At 48.8% G+C, this 21,441-nt stretch overlaps 1 protein-coding gene across 1 annotated transcript; it reads right to left on the bottom strand.

Annotated features, from left to right (window-relative positions):
• Nucleotides 1-602: 602 nt before the first annotated feature.
• On the bottom strand, nt 603-20,594 carry LOC128405856 (vomeronasal type-2 receptor 26-like). Its single transcript, XM_053372855.1, has 6 exons — nt 20,514-20,594; nt 16,512-16,687; nt 8,122-8,419; nt 5,870-6,718; nt 3,055-3,181; nt 603-1,536 (listed from the first exon to the last, which is right to left on the bottom strand). Exons 1-6 carry the CDS (start codon nt 20,592-20,594, stop codon nt 629-631), a joined length of 2,439 nt encoding a protein of 812 aa, XP_053228830.1. The 3' UTR covers nt 603-628.
• Between the last annotated feature and the right edge of the window lie 847 nt (nt 20,595-21,441).

Genomic DNA, 21,441 nt, shown 5'->3' with positions numbered 1-21,441 from the left:
CCACCCGCCCCTTGTCCCCCAAAACAGTACCTCTGTCTTGTCATGATTCAACCTCAATCCACCTACCATCTGTATTAATTTAGCCAAGCCTACCTGACAGGACGTGGGTGGCGCTGTGGGTTAAACCACAGAGCCTAGGCTTGCCAATCAGAAGGTTGGTGGTTCGAATCCCTGTGACAGGGTGAGCTCCCGTTGCTCGGTCCCTGCTCCTGCCAACCTAGCAGTTCAAAAGCAAGTCAAAGTGCAAGTAGATAAATAGGTACTGCTCCGGCGGGAAGGTGAATGGCGTTTCCATGCGCTGCTCTGGTTTGCCAGAAGCGGCTTAGTCCTGCTGGCCACATGACCCGGAAGCTGTACACCGGCTCCCTCGGCCAATAAAGCGAGATGAGCGCATCAACCCCAGAGTCGGCCATGACTGGACCTAATGGTCAGGGGTCCCTTTACCTGACAGGACTATGGCAAATATAAAAGGAGAAAAGGGAGGAAAGCGTACACAAAATCAAACTTGCTGGAGAAGGAAGATACAGATATACGTTGCACAGCACATACTATGGAATGAAAGCTCATAATGTTTTGGCCCCAAGCACGGGCTCTAAAACCTGTACCCCCTGTATATTGTGTTCTAATATCAGCTGGACAGACTTTTCCTAATTAGATTGTCTCTGCTGTTGAGATGGGGCCTCAGAATAATAATGTAACATTTGGGGAGAAAGATGCAGCCCAGGAGACCAGCCCCGGAGGCCAAGATGGAGAAGATCTCCACAGCCACCATCAACTTCCCCTTGGTGCTCAGGTATGTTGGGACAAAGGAGACCCAGACACTGCAAAAGACCAGCATGCTGAAGGTGATAAACTTGGCCTCGTTAAAGCTGTCGGGCAACTTCCTAGCTAGGAAAGCCACCGTGAAGCTGGTGAGGGCCAGGAAGGCCATGTAACCTAGGACAGAATAAAACATGGCGACAGAGCCTTCGTTGCATTCCACTACAATCTCTCCAACCAGGGAATGAAAGTCCAAGTTTGGGAACGGAGGGGAGGTTCCTAGCCACACCGCGCAGATAAGAACTTGGATCAGGGGGCTGGTCAGGACGATGCAGTTGGTCAGTTGTCTATCCAGCAGTTTCCTGGCCATGTTTCCTGGCTTGGTGGCCATGAAGGCCAGGACCACGGTGACGGTCTTTGCCAAAATGGAAGAAACGGCAGCAGAGAAGACGATGCCGAAAGCCGTTTGTCGGAGAAGGCAGGTGACCTTTCCGGGTCGGCCGATGAAGAGGAAGGAACAGAAGAAGCAGAGAAGGAGGGAGACGAGAAGGACGTAGGTGAGGTCCTGGTTGTTGGCTCTGACAATGGGTGTGTCTCGATGTTTAATGAAGGTTGCCAAGACTAAAGAGGTGAGCAGGGAGAAGAAAAAGGCAAGGAAAACTAAAACAAAGCCCAGGATATCATGATAGGAAAGGAAGTTGATTTTCTTGGAAACGCACTGGTTTCGTTTCTCATTTGGGTGCTGATCGTCTGGGCATTGGACACACTGGGCTGCATCTGGAACAAACAAACCACCCTTTTAAGTACAGTGGTACCTCAGGTTACATACGCTTCAGGTTACATACGCTTCAGGTTACAGACTCCGCTAACCCAGAAATAGTATCTCGGGTTAAGAACTTTGCTTCAAGATGAGAACAAAAATCGTGCTCCGGCAGTAGGAGGCCCCATTAGCTAAAGTGGTGCTTCAGGTTAAGAATAGTTTCAGGTTAAGCACAGACCTCCGGAATGAATTAAGTACATAACCCGAGGTACCACTGTATCTCACGCATGACAAAAAAAAATTATTGTTTTGACCAGTTCAGGTCACAGAGAGATTGAGGGATCCTTCTTCCACCTTGCTATGTGGGGCCAAAAGTACAATTTTCCACTGCATTAAAAAAAATTCAAGTCTTTTCAGACCCTAACCAAATTTCTGGGCTGGTATCAATCATCCTTGTTTCTCATTTGGTGATTTTATGATTTTTATACACTGTGGGTTCTTTTTAAAAATGAAAAATGAAATACCAAGTTCAAAGTTGAACATGGTTTGATAATGGAAAAGCTGCATACAAATAAACTCACAATGATGAAACAATTTACTGTACTTTTCTGTCTATAAAATGCCCCATGTGTAAGAGAAAATAGGGGGCATCTTATACACGGAGAAATACGGTGAAGACCCCTCAGCCCCTAGGAGCATGCTCTTATGTTTCTACCAGAAACTTGTGATATCTCTGTGAACAAGTAAAACCACAGGTGTTCTGTTCATCCATAATCTTGTCCATTCCAGCACATTCTTCAAAACAGCCTGGGTTCAAAAGCCCAAATATAATCTCATCCCCAGGAGAAACGGTGGACCCTGCTCTTTATCCGTGACCTTCCCCTCGTCTCCCCCGCCCTTGAGGTCTCCCGACCTCATTTGCTTCCACCTGTCAAGTCCTGCAAGCAAAACTGGGTTTCCATCCTCAAATTATGAGCTACCTGACACTGGAGAGACCTGTCAGGAGTAAGCATGGACCAATGGTACCAAATAGTATGGGGGAAATTAACCAATAAACTGAAACTGACACGGGGACAAACAGAAGAAGACGCCTTCACCCCTGTATGACTCCCCTTTATCACATACACAGCCCAACAAGACAATGACAATAATCCACCAACAGCATACAAATCAATATGGCTAACCTGATCCAAAACACCCACCCACCCCACCCACACACGAAAACAAAGATCACCACAGCCAACCACAACTGAACAGCCACACCCGAGGCCAACCCCAACCTCTCTCACCACCAAAGGAACACAAGTGAACAACATAAGCAACGCTGACACCAAACCCTACATACATTAAGCAAAATAGAAACATCGCCACCCGACCCCCCCATCTTTCCCCCTCCCCACTTCCCCCCCAATGTCTCAACAAATGAAACTGATTTGTAAAAATGTTACATTGAAAAAATACGAGAGACATTACACATACTTCTGTAAAACAAGAAAATCTTTAATAAAAAAAAATGGGGGGGGGGAATGAGCTACCTGTCTGGTTAGAGAAGGTCCCCTCTGGACAGCGGACACATCCATAGCAGCAAACAGGCTTCCCCTCTCTCATTTTGACGCTGTGCCCTGGGAGGCACCTCTCCACACATCTGGCAAAACGGTTTGTCTACAAGGGATAAAAGGGACAGTCGTGTTTTTTTCCCTGCATTATACTGCATTTGGTCTCTTACCCTTCTACAACAGCATCAATATTTATCTAATACAAATCAGCTTCATTGGACCGGCCGTGTTGTGCGGATGCCTGGTTATCGTCTTCCAAAGCAAACTAGTAAGGTAAAGGTAAAGGGACCCCTGACCATTAGGTTCAGTCGTGACCGAATCTGGGGTTGCGGCGCTCATCGCGCTTTACTGGCATACATGTGGCCAGCATGACTAAGCTGCTTCTGGCGGACCAGAGCAGCGCATGGAAACGCCATTTACCTTCCCGCCGGAGCGGTACCTATTTATCTACTTGCACTTTGACGTGCTTTCGAACTGCTAGGTTGGCAGGAGCAGGGACAGAGCAATGGGAGCTCACCCCGTCGCAGGGATTCGAACCGCCAACCTTCTGATCGGCAAGTCCTAGGCTCTGTGGTTTAACCCACAGCACCACCCACGTCCCTCCCAAAGCAAACTACTCTATTCTGAACTTAAAAATGGGAAGCGTAATGGTTCAAAGACTCTCTTTGGGCAAATGTAAAAAAAAGTAGTATAAGCACCAAAAACTGGGGAACACTGGCCTGCGAGTGCTCCAATTGGAGAACAGCCTTTACCAAAGGTGTTGTGGGCTTTGAAGATGCTCAAACTCAGGACAAAAGGGACAAACGTGTTAAGAGGAAGGCACGTTTGGCAAACCCTCACTGGGATCAACTCCCGCCCGGGAATCAATGTCCCTACTGTGGAAGGACGTGTGGATCCAGAATTAGCTTCCAAAGTCACTTACGGACTCACTGTTAAAACCGTCTTAACGGAAGAAAATCTTACTCGGCTACGAGTGATTGCCAAAGAAGACTACTGAAGAGCTTTTAGAAGCACTCAAAAGAAGTTTCCCTTGTGATGAAAATGGTTCATCGACACAGGGGGGAAAGAAATAGTCTTATCGAAAAGATAGAGACTCAATTAAAATGTTAATTTAGGTAAAGGGACCCCTGACCATTAGGTCCAGTCATGGCCGACTCTGGGGTTGCGGCGCTCATCTCGCTTTACTGGCCGAGGGAGCCGGCGTACAGCTTCCGGGTCATGTGGACAGCAGGACTAAGCCGCTTCTGGCGAACCAGAGCAGCGCACAAAAACACCCTTTACCTTCCCGCCAGAGCGGGACCTATTTATCTACTTGCAGTTTGACGTGCTTTTGAACTGCTAGGTTGGCAGGAGCAGGGACCAAGCAACGGGAGCTCACCCCGTTGCGGGGATTCGAACCGCTAACCCACAGCACCACCCGCGTCCCTCAAAAATGTTAATTTATCCAGGACCAACTTATTGATGAAGCTTTTTATATGACCCAGTCTTCCGTTTCCAAAGGGACTGAGTTTAAGGATTCTCTGTTTCTCCATGACCCCAAGAATATTTGCCTGCTACCCACCTCAGCACCCCACACAATTGCATCTGAGTTAATGGTGAAGTCTTGGCCTGGGGGAGCCGCAAGAGCCACTCTTCCAACTTCCACTTTCGCTGAAGACCCGTTCGGGAAAAAGATCCAGTTCAGGATATCCCAGTCAACCGATCTCTCACTGTCTTCGATAAGAGATATTTCATCTCCAGCGCTGTTGTTAAAGCGGATGTTCCTTAAAGTCGCGTGGATCTGAAATGGCAGACATACTAAGATGATGGGTGGGCTGATTCCGGATGCAAGAGACCTGAAACATAAGGAGCTGCCCCAAACCAAATAGGCATTTGGCCCATCTAGCTCATTTTTGTCTACACCATGGATAGGCAACCTAAGGCCCGGGGGCCGGATCTGGCCCAATCGCCTTCTAAATCCGGCCCGTGGACGGTCTGGGAATCAGCGTGTTTTTACATGAGTAGAATGTGTGCATTTATTTAAAATGCATCTTTGGGTTATTTGAGGGACCTGTCTGGTGTTTTTACACGAGTGGAATTTGTGCTTTTCTTTAAAATGCATCTCTGGGTTATTTGTGGGGCATAAGAATTCGTTCATTATTTCTTTTCAAAATATAGTCCGGCCCCCCACAAGGTCTGAGGGACAGTGGACCGGCCCCCTGCTGAAAAAAATTGCTGACCCCTTACTTACAACACGGGAGCCTACACAACACAAAACACTATTACTGTGTGTAGGTTTTATTTTATTCGTTTTTTATCTTATGTTTTGGAAATGTACATCCAGTTTTTCCCCCCTTTAAATTTTGTTGAGAGGAGTCCCCTACCAGGACAGACTTTGCTCGTGTGCTCAAGACATCAATTCCATAAAACATACTTTGTTGCACTGTGCAAAATATGAGCAAGCCAGGGCTGAACTGATATTACCCTTGCTGGTACCTTTCCCGGGAAAATCAGAGGCTGGCTATGTCAGGTTCCTATTGGAAGACAAATGCTAGAACATTAGCAGTGGCAAAGTTTTTATCGGTGGTTGCAAGAACCAATGATCCCAATATGCTGAACAAAATGCTTGTTTAACCTGGAGGTAGGCTGTCTGAATTGTGCATTGCTTTGTAATGACTTGTTGGGTCTCTGGACCATAATAAAGATTGTTGTTGTTGTTAAATTTTGTGGGGGGCCCTAAGAGAGTGCTCCCCTAAGCTATAGCTTGTTTAGCATATGCGTAAATCTGGCACTGAAGTCAGAGAGATTCTGTTACCTGCCATGGCTGGAGATCCAGAAGTTTCTTGCGACCCCACGCCGCGTTCCGTTTTGTCCCCGTCGAGTGCAAAACATGCAATGCATGTGCTACGGAATAGGCGGCGTTATACACCCCGTAGCTGCGGCCTGTCATTCTCCTTTCGAACAAGATCGGGGGCAAGTCCTCCACTTTCTCCTCCCCGGTACAGTTTTTCAGCTCCTCTGGAGGAAACCGGTCCGTTATGACGAACTCGCAGTAAAACGCACCTTCCCACCAGTCGCGGAGGAATACGTCCCCCCGGGGCTGCTTTGGATCCAAGGACCCGAGCAAATCTCCAAAGCCCGGCACATCTCCTGCGTGGACTCTGAAGGACAGCGCACCACTCAATAACCTCAGAGACCGCCAGTGGTAGGGGACTCCCATCGCAGAAAACTCCCAGTGGGAAGTCAGGATCCAAATTGTCCAAACGTTCCAATTCGACTCGTAAGTCTCTTTCTTGTGGGCGTAGAAGCGGCCTGTTATTTGCTCGATGAGAACGTTGTCCCCGAAGACAATCGCCACTTCGGCTTCCCAGCGATAAACAGGCGGGTCATCAAAGTAAATGGCGTCGCGCATCAAGTCATCCCGAGGAATCGTTTTAAAAAACTCGACGCAGATGTCGTTTTCCGCAAGCATGGGCCGCAGGGTCTGGATGAAATTTTGGCCCCTCTCATCATCTGGAGCGAAGACCCCGATCCAATTCCAGTGGAAATGGAGGAGGAGCTTGATTAAGCCTACGTACTGCGAGGCTTCGTTAGGGTCAATCCGGTAGAAAGAAGGAAAGGAGCTTTGTCCTCCCCAAACAGGGTTCAACAAACCATAACCGAGCTGAAGGAAAGAAGAGCTTTATTTTAAAAGTTTGCTTGATGCGGGTGGCGCTGTGGGTTAAACCACAGAGCCTAGGACTTGCCGATCAGAAGGTTGGCAGTTCAAGTCCCCACGACGGGGTGAGCTCCCATTGCTTGGTCCCTGCTCCTGCCCACCTAGCAGTTCAAAAGCACGTCAAGTGCAAGTAGATAAATAGGTACCACTTTGGCGGGAAGGTAAACGGCATTTCCGTGTGCTGCTCTGGTTCGCTAGAAGCGGCTTAGTCCTGCTGGCCACATGACCCGGAAGCTGTACACCAGCTCCCTTGGCCAATAAAGCAAGATGAGCGCTGCAACCCCAGAGTTGTCCGCGACTGGACCTAATGGTCAGGCATCCCTTTACCTTTTATCACACACACACACACACACACACACACACACACACACACTGTGTGTTTTGGGCAGGAATGGAACGCTTAGTGGAGAGGAGTTCGTGTTTGTTAAAACCAGTCAGTCGTTTGTGCGTGAAAAATAGCAGGAGAGATGGCTTGTATGTACGGATCATTGATTCACGACTAAGGATTTATGTGGGCTGACAAAGTGAGGGGTTAAGTTTTCTTGAGCCTTGGGAATACAGTCATACCTCGGAAGTCAAACGAAATACGTTCCAGAAGTCCGTTCAACTTCCAAAACGTTCGGAAGCGCGGCTTCTGATTGGCTGCAGGAAGCTCCTGCCATCAGGTTTACATACTCCAACGAAAGCATCATTCAAAGTGTTGGTGCTGACCTTTAAAGCCCTAAACAGCCTTGGCCCAATACACCTGAAGGAGCATTTCCACCCCCATCGTCGAGCTCCGAAGGCCTTCTGGCAGTTCCCTCCCTGCGTGAAGTGAGGTTATAGGGAACCAGGCAGAGGGCCTTCTCAGTGGTGGCGCCCACCCTATGGAACGCCCTTTCATCAGATGTCAAGGAAGTAAACAACTACAGTGGTACCTCTGTTTACGTTCTTAATTCGTTCCTGAAACTGTTCTTAACCTGAAGCACCACTTTAGCTAATGGGGCCTCCCGCTGCTGCCGCGCCGCCACCACGCGATTTCTGTTCTCCTCCTGAAGCAAAGTTCTTAACCCGAGGTACTATTTCTGGGTTAGCGGAGTCTGTAACCTGAAGCGTCTGTAACCCGAAGTGTCTGTAACCCGAGGTACCACTGTATATGACTTTTAGAAGACATCTGAAGGCAGCCCTGTTTAGGGAAGCTTTTAATGTTTGATGTTTTATCACTTTATTATTATTAATAATGATAATATAATAAAGATGGGTGTGGTACAAATTATATTATTGTTGTTGTTACTGTTATTATTATACATTGCAGCAATGCCACCGAGCTCTCCAGATCACTTCCATCTAGCCCAGATCAATCTCCTTACCTGTGGGATCTTGTGGGTGCCCAAGACGGATGCCATCTGCCTTGACGCTTTGATGTCTAGACTCCCAATGACGGACACCAGCTTGTCCTGCCGATCACACTTGTAATTAGGCACCAGTTTCCCCCGTGTGGAGAGCTGAGACAGGCTGTCCTGAAAGATTCTTCTCACGTTCTCTTTGTCATCGTATATACGGAAGCCCAGCGTGATGTTGGGAAGGAGCGCCGGATCCTCATTGAGTTCGTCAATGGCAAACACCAAGGCCAGGATGTGCTGGTAGTTCTTGGGCACCGGCATATCCCTGCAATTGGGGGAAGTGGAGGTGTGTGTGTCCATGCACATCCCAACATAATGGATGATGAGTAAAAGGACCCCTGACCTTTAGGTCCAGTCGTGAACGACTCTGGGGTTGCGGCGCTCATCTCGCTTTACTGGCCGAGGGAGCCGGCATACAGCTTCCGGGTCATGTGGCCAGCAGGACTAAGCCGCTTCTGGTGAACCAGAGCAGAGCACGGAAATGGCGTTTACCTTCCTGCTGGAGTGGTACCTATTTATCTACTTTCACTCTGATGTGCTGTTAGGTTGGCAGGAGCTGGGACAGAGCAACGGGAGCTCACCCTGTCGCGGGGATTCGAACTGCTGACCTTCCGATCGGCAAGTCCTAGGCTCTGTGGTTTAATCCACAGCGCCACCCGCGTCCCTTGGATGATGAGTAGATGACAATAAATCTCATCCCTCTTCTCGCAGTGACAGCGCCTTCCAAACCCCAAACAGCCGATTAATTGAGGGGCAGAGTCAAGTTCCTCCCTTCAGAAACATTCAACAACGCCCTACCTGAAACAGCCACCCGATGGAAATATAAAAAATAGGTGAATAAAACATATTCCTTAAAGCTACGACAGTCTCCGCCATGTCTCAATTCTCCAAAGGACCACAGACCCTGGTTGAGTGCCTGAGACCCCATGGGCTCTTGCCACTGCTTGGCAGAGAGGGGGGGAGGCACCCAACGTTTTTAACAGTATGGATTTGGATGTCTCTTTTGTATCAGAGTGGGACGCGGGTGGCGCTGTGGGTTAAACCACAGAGCCTAGGACTTGCCGATCAGAAGGCCGGCGGTTCGAATCCCCGCGACGGGGTGAGCTCCCATTGCTCGGTCCCTGCTCCTGCCAACCTAGCAGTTCGAAAGCACATCAAAGTGCAAGTAGATAAATAGGTACCGCTCCGGCGGGAAGGTAAACGGCGTTTCCGTGCGCTGCTCTGGTTCGCTGGAAGCTGTACGCCGGATCCCTCGGCCAATAAAGCGAGATGAGCGCTGCAACCCCAGAGTCGGTCACGACTGGACCTAATGGTCAGGGGTCCCTTTACCTTTACCTTTGTATCAGGGCTTGTGATGGAGCCCAAAGGGAGGAAATAGCTCTGTTTATACCTTATTCTGATCTGACAAGACATCAGCAAGCCCTGAGCATCTCTCCCCGACTCCTCCATCAAATCCCCACAACCTTAGCCTGTAATTCCTTATCTGGTCTTCCTCCACCCTCTTTCCTTGGGGCCTGGACAATCAGTGATAGATTGGAAAGCAGCCCAGGACCAGAGATTTTGGTTATAACATACAGATGGCATCTTGGGAAAGACTTTGGAGAAAGGACCTGACGTTTACAGCTTGCTACGCTTTAAAAGAAAACTACATGAAGATGTTTTACATTATATTTATATTACACCTAGCAAGCTGGCGAAAATGTATGAAACCAGCTCTTTGTTGATGTGAAGAATCTGAGAGAACTAAGTCTAAGACTAAGCTTGTAACGATGACCTGATGCTATATTATAATAGTATCATAAAAGAAGTAATTACAGTGATAAATGATATGCAATTTAAATTTAAATGATTTAAAGATGACAAGAACTGGTGGAGGGACGTCACATGGGTGTGGTATTTTATGTTCCTTTTGTTCTTACTTTTTCGGTTAATTTTGTGGTTAAGTGTGTGTATCTTATTATTTTGTTTGTAAACATTTATAAAACATTTTATAATAATAATAAAAATTGAGGGAACAATGTACCCACATGTGGTAGAAATGTAATAAGATGAAAAAACTTTCGGGAAATAATTTATAAAGAGAAAACCAAAGCCTTTCTCTTAGGTATCTGTGATGGGATGATGAGCTGCTTGTGCGTAAAATCCTAATCCCTCAGAGTTTGGCTAAGTCCCCAAACCTCTGTCTGTGATGGAGCTCCTTAAACATGACTCCATCAATCGCTCATTGAATCGGACAGTGGGCGTTTACGGAACTTCTTCCAGCATAAAAGCTCCTTAACGGAAACGCGTCTTCTGGACTCTCGGCGTGACAGTTTCCGCCGAGGAGTGGGTGTCCCTACAGGAGGTCCTGAAATCTCCCCGCTGCTCCCGCTTGAAGTGTCTCTGAGCCCTCCCTCCGACTCACTTTCCCTTGGAACTCCACTTCTCCCCCTGCTGGTCCCCTCCTCCGCTGAATGGTCTCTCTCACCCTCCATGAGCCCTTTCACCTCCTTAGTCTCAGATGGCAGTTCCCTGACATCCACCTCCCCTCCAGGGCCCCCTTCACCCCCTTCCCTCCCCTCCTCTGCGGGAGGCGAGGGAGCAAAACCCCTGAAGGAACCTCCCTCATCTTCCGAAGTTTCGAACACTTCCCTCCACCTTTTGCTGTCTCCGGTTTCCAAGTACTCCTCCTCATCGGAGTCTGTTCCTCCTTCCAACTCCGATTCCCTGAATCCCTCCAGTTCCTCCTCATCGTCGGTGGTGCCAAAGTACTCCCTCCGAAACCTCGCTACTGGCTGAGGTTTCCTGGGGAACCTTTGGTGGAACGTTTCGATCAAGATCTCGTCACGGACCTCCTCTGCCTTCACCCAGGTGTTTTCCGACTCCGGTTCCCCTTCCCACGCGACCAAATACTCCACCTGATTACCCTTCCACCTGGAGTCGATGATTTCCGCCACATGGTTGCGGCTTTCCCTTTCTTCTATGGCTGGCCCCCGTGTGGATACCCCTTCACCTTCCCCCCTGTATGGTGACAGTAATGACCTGTGGAATACTGGGTGCAGTTTCATGTGGTTCGGTAACCGGAGTCTGAACGCCACTGGGTTGACCTGTTGGATGACCTCAAATGGTCCCAATCTTTTGGGTCTCAATTTCTTGCAACCCCCCTTGAACGGCAACCCTTGGGTTGATAGCCAGACCCGACTCCCCACCCTAATTGTTTCACCTTCCCTTCTGCTCTTGTCTGCCTGCCTCTTATATTCTTCCTTGGCCCTTTCTAAGTTGAGTTGGAGTTGACGATGGATCGCTTCCATTTCTTCTACAAAAAGTTCCGCGGCCGGAACACTCCATCTTTCCCCTCCTTCCCCTGGAAACGCCCTGGGGTGGCACCCATAATTAGCCAAAAAGGGGCTCATCCCGGTGGACACATTCTCAGCATTATTGTAAGCAAATTCCGCTAGTGCCAACTTTTCGACCCAATCGTTCTCTCTGTCATTGACATAACACCTCAGGTATTGTTGGAGAATACCGTTTGCTCTCTCCGCCTGCCCATTGGTCTCAGGGTGCCTGGCAGTCGAAAAGTTGACCTCTACGTGCAATAAGCTCATAAGTTTCCTCCAGAATCTGGACGTGAACTGTTTCCCTCTGTCGGAAACCACCCTCAAGGGGGCGCCATGCAGTCTGAAAATATGTTCTACAAACAATTTCGCTGTTTCTTCCGCCGTGACTGCATGTGAGCAAGCTACAAAGTGACCCATCTTAGTTAACAGGTCTACTACGACTAGTATGGCGGTTTTCCCCTGGGATTTGGGCAGATCAGTCATAAAATCTATCGACACCGCCTCCCACGGTCGTTCTGGTGTGGGTAACGGTTCTAATAACCCCGCTGGTGCCCGCCTTTCTCCTTTGGCTCTCTGGCATTGGTCACACCTTCTCACATACTCCCGTACATCCTCCCTCACCTTGGGCCACCAAAACTCCCTGGTCACCAACCACATGGTCTTGTGTTGCCCAAAATGCCCCGCTGTGGGATTGTCGTGCAGCTGTTTGAGTACTCTCCCCCTCAATTCCCCTTCGGGTATATATAGCGCCCCTCTGTAATACAATGCCCCGTTTCTTTCTTCAAAACCCCCGGGGTCTTCTCCCTCTCTCCTTAGACCTCTGAGCTTGTCCTGGGCGTACTCATCATTTACCGTTCCCTCTACCAGTTCTCTTTGCCCCACCCAGGCCGCACCACACACCCAGTGGTCCTCTGGGATAATATGTCTCTCTTCCGGCGCTCCCTCCCCCTCCAAATATTCAGGTTTGCGAGAGAGAGCGTCCGCTCTGATGTTTTCTGGACCTGGCACATAGCAAATTTCAAAATGGAATTTGGAGAACTCCTGGGCCCATCTCACTTGTCGTTGGTTGAGCACCCGTGCCGTTCTCCAATACTCCAAATTCTTGTGGTCCGTACACACTTGCACCTTATGTTGTGCGCCAATTAGTAAGTGTCTCCATCTCCGGAACGCTTCGTGAATGGCGAGTAGTTCTCGGTCATATACCGTGTAGTTCCTCTCGGATTTGTTCAGCTTACGCGAAAAGAAGGCACACGGTCTCCATTCCGACTTATTGCTCCCTGGCTGAAGCAGCACCGCCCCCACCGCCCGGTCTGAGGCATCAGTTTCCACTCTCATGGGTTTTTGTAAATCCACATGCAGGAGCTGTTCTTCCGAAGCGAATGCCCTTTTCAATTCCTCAAAAGCATGCTCCGCCTCCGCCGTCCAAACGAATTTCTTCTTGCTGCTTAGACAGTCCGTGATGGGAGCCGTTAAGTGGGCAAAGTTCTTGATGAATTTACGGTAAAAGTTCCCAAACCCTAAGAACCTTTGCACATCTTTTTTCGTTTTCGGTGTCTTCCATTCCAGCACCGCCTGGACCTTCCCTGGATCCATGGCTAATCCCTTGTCTGATAAGCGGTACCCCAGGAATTCCACCTCCTTGGTGTGGAACTGACACTTCTCCAATTTCACCCACAACTGGTTTGCTTGCAGCTGGCTCAGCACTTCCCTGACATCCTTTACATGCTGCTCCTCATTCTCTGAATATATCAGCACGTCATCGAGGAAGGCCACGCAATTCTTGTAGAGCAAAGGTCCCAGTACGTGGTTCATGAGCGATTGAAAACAGGCGGAGCCTGATTGTAATCCGAATGGCATAACGAGATATTCAAACGCCCCCAAAGGGGTGAACATGGTGGTTTTCCATTCATCCCCCTTCTTTATTCGTATCAGGTTGTATGCTCCTCTCAGGTCCAGTTTCGTGAATATCTTTCCCTTCCTCACCCTGGTCAAAATGTCATCAATCCTGGGCATGGGGAAAGTCACTGGTTCTGACACGGCATTTAGGGCCCGGTAGTCCACGACCAATCTCGGTTTATCCGTGTTTTTTTTGTCCACAAAAAACACTGGGCTCCCCCCCACCGCTCTGGACTCTCTGATGAAGCCCCTCTTCAGGTTTTTATCAATAAACTCCCTTAACTCCTGCATTTCCCTGTCTGACATGGCGTACAGCTTGCCCACGGGGAGCTGGGCCCCAGGGACCAGATTAATTTGGCAGTCAAAGTCTCTGTGCGGTGGTAATTTATCTGCTTCCCTTTCACTGAAGACCTTGCTCAGGTCAGCGTATTGTTTGGGCACCTTCCCTTTGTCGCCCACTTCCGTCCCTGCTAGAGAGGCTTTTGCCCCTTCTGGCACCTTTCCCTCTCTGCAGTGTTCCAGACAATGTGCTGACCCAAAGGAGACCACTCTCTGATGCCAGCCCACTAGCGGGTCATGCAACGCTAGCCAGCTCATTCCCAAAATGACTGGAGCCCCTCCCAGGGTGGCTACATTGAACGCTATCCTCTCAGTGTGCCTGGCCACCCTCATAACCATTGGGACGGTTTGTAGGCTGACTTCTCCTCCCAGCAGCTCCCTCCCATCGATCGTGGTGACCTGCAGGGGGTTGCTTAAAGGGAGTGTCTGTATCTGGTGTTCAGCTGCAAACTCCTTGCTCATAAAATTACAGGAGCTGCCTGAGTCCAGCAGCGCCTTAGTCTTTAGTGGGTATCCGTTTGCCAGCTCTAGCAACACCTCTATTACTAGGGCTGGTCTTGGAGGTTCCAGAGTGGGCACTTTTACTGCTCCTTGGCCTGTCTGCAGTGCCCTGACAGAGGCAGACAGGCGTTGGCTTTTACTGGCTCCTGGACTTCCTCCTCCTTCCCCCCAACAGCTCCAGCCATCCCTTGCCATTCCTTTCTTTGCGGGCAGACTCTGGCAAAGTGACCTGGCTGCTGGCAGAGATAACATTTCTTGGCGCTCTTTCCCTCCTTCTTCCTCCCTTCACTGGGATTTGAAACTGCGCGCGCGCGCGCTGTTCCAACTTCCATCGGCTCTCCTGGCGGGAAACTTGGTTCTGGAATCTCTGGAATGCGGAAATCCCTCCAACGCTCTCCTTTCCCCTCCCGCTTCTCCAAGGCTCTTGCCTCCTGGCGTGCTCCAATGGTCAGCACTGATTTGGTCAGCTGGTCCATAGACTCCGCCCTGGGCGCCCGGGAAAGTTCATCTTTCACCGCCGAAGAAAGCCCCTCTTCAAAGAGCATTTGAATGGGTTCCGCCGAAAGGTCCCACCCCAATCTATGTATCAACATTGTAAACTCAGTCCAGTACTCACGAACCGATCGGCTCCCCTGTTTGCACGCCATCAATTGTCTGCGCACCAGTCCCTGTTCAATCTCGCTGGAAAACATCAAATCCATGGCGCGAAAAAACTTCCTCGCGTCCTTCAGCATGTCACTATTCCCTGCCATCAGGGGTCTGACCCAATCTCTCGCCCCTCCTTCGAGATGGCCAATCACAAACGCCACTCTCGATGCCTCGTCGGGAAAGTCATTAAACTGCAGTTCAAGAGCATACTGCATCTCTGTCCTAAAGGCTTGGTAGTTCCTGGGGTCCCCCCCAAACTTCTGCACCATTCCTGGCATCTTTCTTGCTAGTGTAGCGCCTTTTGCCTTTTCTGCATCCTGCGCCCTCCTTTCTTCTAGCCTCGCCGTTTGCATTGCTAGCTGGAGTTCCAACACTCTGTACCTTTCTTCCAGGCTTGGACCCTCTCCAGCTCCTGCTGCTCCTCCGGCTCCGGCTGGGTTACTCATGATGCCTCTCTGCACAAGCTGCTTTCAGGGACTGTCCGATTGCTGTGATGGGATGATGAGCTGCTTGTGCGTAAAATCCTAATCCCTCAGAGTTTGGCTAAGTCCCCAAACCTCTGTCTGTGATGGAGCTCCTTAAACATGACTCCATCAATCGCTCGTTGAATCGGACAGTGGGCGTTTACGGAACTTCTTCCAGCATAAAAGCTCCTTAACGGAAACGCGTCTTCTGGACTCTCGGCGTGACAGTTTCCGCCAAGGAGTGGGTGTCCCTACAGGAGGTCCTGAAATCTCCCCGCTGCTCCCGCTTGAAGTGTCTCTGAGCCCTCCCTCCGACTCACTTTCCCTTGGAACTCCACTTCTCCCCCTGCTGGTCCCCTCCTCCGCTGAATGGTCTCTCTCACCCTCCATGAGCCCTTTCACCTCCTTAGTCTCAGATGGCAGTTCCCTGACAGTATCATAGCTGCAGATGTTCCAAAGGATTTCAGAAAGGTATTTATGCATGCAACTGCTGCTGCGAGAATGTTAATAGCTAAATGGTGGGAAGGAGAGGAAATACCAACTAAAATGGAGTGGCAGGTGAAATTATTTGAAAATGGTATGAAAATCAATTTTTTAAAAATTATGATTAAAAGAAAACATGGGCTAAAGTAAACCATTATGAGCGGCACAGGTTCAAAATCCGAACCAGGGCGGTGGAAGAATGGAGATTGAAACTGACTGACTATGCAGAATTGGACAAATTAACAGGGAAGATTCGATATCAGCGAGATTATAAGTTTATCGAGGGCTGGGGAAGGTTTACAGATTATTTGAAAAGTTTATGTGATGAACAGATAACGCTTGTAGGTTTCCAAGAGGCTCTGTGACGAACTGAGGAATATTGTAAAAAAAGGGAACGAGAGGGGGGAGGACAGTTTTAAAGGCAATATTAAGTTTAGAAATGCGCTTACAATATAAATTAAACGGAAGATTGGCAGAGAAACTGAGGGAAGTAAAAAATGGAAAACGTGATAAAATGAGATTTGGTTGTATAAATTTGTATTTGAAAATGAAGAAAAAATGTAATTAAAAAAAGGTTGTAATTTCAGATAATTCAGGAAAAAAACAAAAAAAACCCAAAATCTGAACCAGGGAATTCCAGATGTCAGCATCCCCCTTGATGCAGATCACTGAAGCCAGGGCAACCTAGAACTTTCCTGAGGGCACTTACTGGTCAGAGCAGTATTCCTGGTCTTGGGGAGGGATGTAGAAGGACTTCATCAAGTCAACGGCGCTGATGAGGGGTAGATTTCCCCCCACAATCAGGTCTCCTGGCTTGTAATAGTCTTCCTGGTGTCTGAAAGGCCTGGTCAACAGACACTTGCTCTTGGAGTCCATGCTGGTTACCTGAGGCAGAAGCCAAAACAGAAGCAGCAGCAGCAGCCAAATTAACATCACTGGCATGAAGAGACCTCTCCTCCTAGCTTAGAAACAGATTCATCACGAAGCCGAGATGCAGTTTTTTTGTTTTTTTAAATACCGACAAAACAGCCACACATCAAGTCGCCCCCTTCTCCATCGCATTCCCAATTGGAAAGGTTCAGGGTGTATTTATAACAAGGCTGTTTTGTTCAGACTTTGCTGTTTACTTGGCGAGTAGATATCCCAAGGCGCTTTGGGCGGGGCAGGGTTCAGAAGCAAAAACCCCCCCATTATTCTTATTACTCCATAGAAGAAAAAATTAATGACATGGTGCCGGATTCCCTTCTCGACTCAAGTGGAGAAAAACATGTTTGTGTCACCCACGGAAGCTTGACTCTGTCAAGAGTCCGAAGTTGTTTCTGTGTGGAACTGAAATCTAAGATGGCACCCAGGACGGCGCCAAAAGTTGGCGGGTTGGCGAAGATAATGTGATATGGCCTGTTGTTGTTTAGTCGTTTAGTCCTGTCCGCCTCTTCGTGACCCCCTGAACCAGAGCACACCAGGCACTCCTGTCTTCCACTGCCTCCCCCAGTTTGGTCAAACTCATGCTGGTAGCTTCAAGAACACTATCCAACCATCTCGTCCTCTGTCGTCCCCTTCTCCTTGTGCCCTCCATCTTTCCCAACATCAGGGTCTTTTCCAGGGAGCCTTCTCTTCTCATGAGGTGGCCAAAGTCTTGGAGCCTCAGCTTCAGGATCTGTCCTTCCAGTGAGCACTCAGGGCTGGTTTCATTCAGAATGGATCGGTTTGATCTTCTTGCAGTCCATGGGACTCTCAAGAATCTCCTCCAGCACCATAATTCAAAAGCATCCATTCTTCGGCCATCAGCCTTCTTTATGGTCCAGCTTTCACTTCCATACATCACTACTGGGAAAACCATAGCTTTTACTATACGGACCTTTGTTGGTGATATGGCCTAGTAATGCATAATCATTGCAGGCTAGATCAGAATTCACCAACCCAGCACCCACAGGTGCTATAGCGTTCCCCCAAGGCAACTGTTCTAATCTATATTAGATTTTATAGAATAAGATAAAACTTTATTCGCATTAGCCAATGGCCATAGCAACAGTAAAACATTACAGTATATGCAGAAAAGGGAATTTGATATAAGAGCACAATTCAAAGTCCTGAATCAGCCATCAGTTAGTGGCCCTTATTCTGATTGCCCCTTCTATGAACCTAGCAACCTTTGCTGTTATCTGCTAATTTTGGTCTGATAGAAGAAAGGACACTGTGGCAGTGGTTGAGTGCCCTGGGGTGGTTAGTACGAGTGGGGTGATGATCTCGTTCCTCAGGTCTTTGTAGAGAGTACAAGACGTGTGCCGCTGTTTCGGTGCTACCATCTCCACAGGGGCAAAGACATTTCCCAGGCGGGATCTTTTGGAATTGACCGCAGATGGCAAAACATCCAGTCTTGCAAATGTAAAAAGCACGTCTGTATTTTGGGATAATAAGTTTGTGCAGATATGGAGCCAGAGAATCGAAATGGAGAGGTGGAAAATGAACATACCAAGGGCAGAATTTCCTTATAGTGGCCAAGTTGTTCTGGTGCTCGATATCCTTTAGACATTGACCAATTAGACTGTTTGCTTTAGTAGGGCCCATAGTGAGTAGGTGTTGTGGGGATAGGCCACAAGAGTGAAGTTTTTGATAGACGGTTTTAAGCCAAGCACTTTTATGGGAGTCTTGAAGTACTAGGGATAGTAAACCGGGGGGATTTGAGTTTAGGCAGAGCCAGAAGTTAAGAGTTCTTTGCCAAGTCCATACTTCTACTGAAGGGAGACTTGCCTCCAGTCTCAATGATGCGTTTGGGACGCATGGCGGTACAGATTTTAGAGAAGAGCCTGCTAGATCAGGCTAATGGCCCATCTAGTCCAACAACCTGTTCTCACAATAGTGGGGCAGGAGAGCTAAAAATAATGCCAACGTATTTCACATCTGGCAACCAAGGCGCCCCTTTGGTTTCAGAGTGTACATGGGTAGAAGGGTCTATAAAGCGCAGGATACAAATTGTCACAGTCCTTTAGTGGTTATGTTGGCTCATTTACAAGAAGTAATGTATTTAGGGTTAACTCTGGGAATGTTAGAGGGACGCGGGTGGCACTATGGGTTAAACCACAGAGCCTAGGACTTGCCGATCAGAAGGTCGGCAGTTCGAATCCCTGCAACAGGGTCCCTGCTACTGCCAACCTAGCAATTCGAAAGCACGTCAAAGTGCAAGTAGATAAATAGGTACCTCTCTGGTGGGAAGGTACCGGTAAACGGCATTTCCGTGTGCTGATCTGGTTTCACCAGAAGCGGCTTAGTCCTGCTGGCCACATGACCCGGAAGCTGTACGTCGGCTCCCTCGGCCAATAAAGCGCGATGAGCGCCACAACCCGAGTCAGCCACGACTGGACCTAATGGTCAGGGGTCCCTTTACCTTTACCTGGGAATGTTAACTTAGCGGATGACCTCCAAACCATCCTAAATATCTTCGCAGAAGCTTACGAAAAGTTTGGCCTGCCGCTCAACATCCAAAAAACCAAAGTGCTGCACCAACAAGCACAAAACAACCCCTCTGCAGCGCCACAAATCCAACTCAATGGTGTAACGTTGGAAAGTGTCGATCACTTCTCCTACCTGGGCAGTTATCTTTCCACAAGGGCCGACATTGATGCTGAAATCCAGCATCGCCTGAGCTCTGCGAGTGCAGCTTTCTCCTGATTGAAGTGCAGAGTGTTTGAGGACCAGGACATTTGCAGGGAAACCAAAATGCTTGTTTACAAAGCTATTGTGCTACCAAACTTACTGCATGCTTATGAAACATAGACCACTTATAAACGCCATCTCCAACTCCTCGAAAGATTCCATCAACGGTGCCTCCGAAAATTTTTACACAACACTTGGGAAGACAGACGAACTAATGCCAGTGTACTGGAACAAGCAAAGATCACCAGTGTCGAAGCAAGGACTCTTCAACATCAACTTCATTGGACTGGTCATGTGCGGATGCCTGGTTACCATATCATCCATACCGGCAAAAACTGTCACCGTGGGTCTGGCCTTCATGGCTACCATGCCAGGAAATGTGGATAGAAAACTCTCAGAGACATAACTGGCATGACTGTGTGGCTAGCAGCATCCCCTCCATTCCCAGATTTGGACTTTCCACCTTTCGCTGGAGATATGGTTGTGGAATGTGGCAAAGTTTCAGTGATTGTGTTTTACTCTGTCTTGGGTTTACAAGGGTTTCCTGGCTTTCCATCAGCTTCACAGTGGTTTTCCTGTCTAGGAAGTTGTCCAACGGCTTCAGGGAGGCCAAGTTTATCATCTTCAGTATACTGGTCTTTGAAAGTGTCTGGGTCTCCTTTGTCCCTAAGTACAAAGGGATTCAGGTGGTGCTGTGGTCTAAACCACCAAGCCTCTTGGGCATGCCGATCAGAAGGTCAGCGGTTTGAATCCCCGTGGCGGGGTGAGCTCCTGTTGCTCGGTCCCTGCTCCTGCCAACCTAGCAGTTTGAAAGCACGTCAAAGTGCAAGTAGATAAATAGGTACCGCTCCAGCGGGAAGGTAAACGGTGTTTCCCTGTGCTGCTCTGGTTTCAGTGTTCCGTCGCACCAGAAGCGGCTTAGTCATGCTGGCCACATGACCAGGAAAAACTGTCTGCAGACAAACGCCGGCTCCCTCATCCTGTAAAGCAAGATGAGCACCGCAACCCCCAAGTCGTCTTCGACTGGACTTAACTGTCAGGGGTCCTTTACCTTTACCTCTTTATAAAGGGGGAAGTTCATGGTGGCTGTGGAGATCTTCTGCATCTTGGCCTCTGGAGCTGGTCTTTTGGGCTGCATCTTTCACCCCAAATGCTACAGCATTCTTCTGAGACCCCATTGTCAACTTCGCCTTTGAGCCAGTGCCACCGACTGGGCTCAACCTCTTGAGCCCCAACTGGGCCAGGCGAGCTGGAAAGCACTTCCAGAGACCTTCCATGCAGGAAGCAGGTCTAAGTGCTGTGGACTCACAACTCAGAGCTGTGAGCACCAAACTCACTTCCAGTAGTCAGCGGAGCACAGCAGAACATGAACCACACGAACGACACCTTCTGTAGAATAGCTTCTTTTATTCTCTACAGCTACTATACAAACTAACTACAGACTAAATGGAGATGCTGGACTGCACTGAGTGTTACAGCTGCATGAGCAGCGACCTTATCTATACACAGATAACACTCAGACTCCCCCTTTGAAGTCAGGCTGGAGCGGAATAAGTAATGAGCAAAATCCGTCCCCTCCTTTCTGAAACACCAGCGGATTCTTGCAATGGGAGGGGTGAAATATCCTCACCCATCTCAACAGCGGAGATCATTTAATGAGGACAATAAATAATAAGACCACAGCACCACAAGTGTCCCTTTTGGGGGGCTGATATTTCACAGTGTTAATAATGCAGAATATTAATTCTTACATGGCACTTAAGAGGAACAGACATAGTGTTATCTTTGCACTACCAGTCTATCAAAACCAGGGATTTTTTGTCCCTTCCTAATGTAAGGAAATCAAATGTATGGGGGGGGGCCTGGGGAATCGCCATTACCTTTAGAACCTCATATAAAGGTTCTAACCTGACCATTAGGTCCAGTCACAGATGACTCTGGGGTTGCGGCGCTCATCTCGCTCTATAGGCTGAGGGAGCCGGCGT

Source organism: Podarcis raffonei, chromosome 18 (assembly GCF_027172205.1).
Source record: "Podarcis raffonei isolate rPodRaf1 chromosome 18, rPodRaf1.pri, whole genome shotgun sequence".
NCBI lineage: Eukaryota > Metazoa > Chordata > Lepidosauria > Squamata > Lacertidae > Podarcis > Podarcis raffonei.
This window is presented reverse-complemented; position numbering and strand designations above follow the sequence as displayed.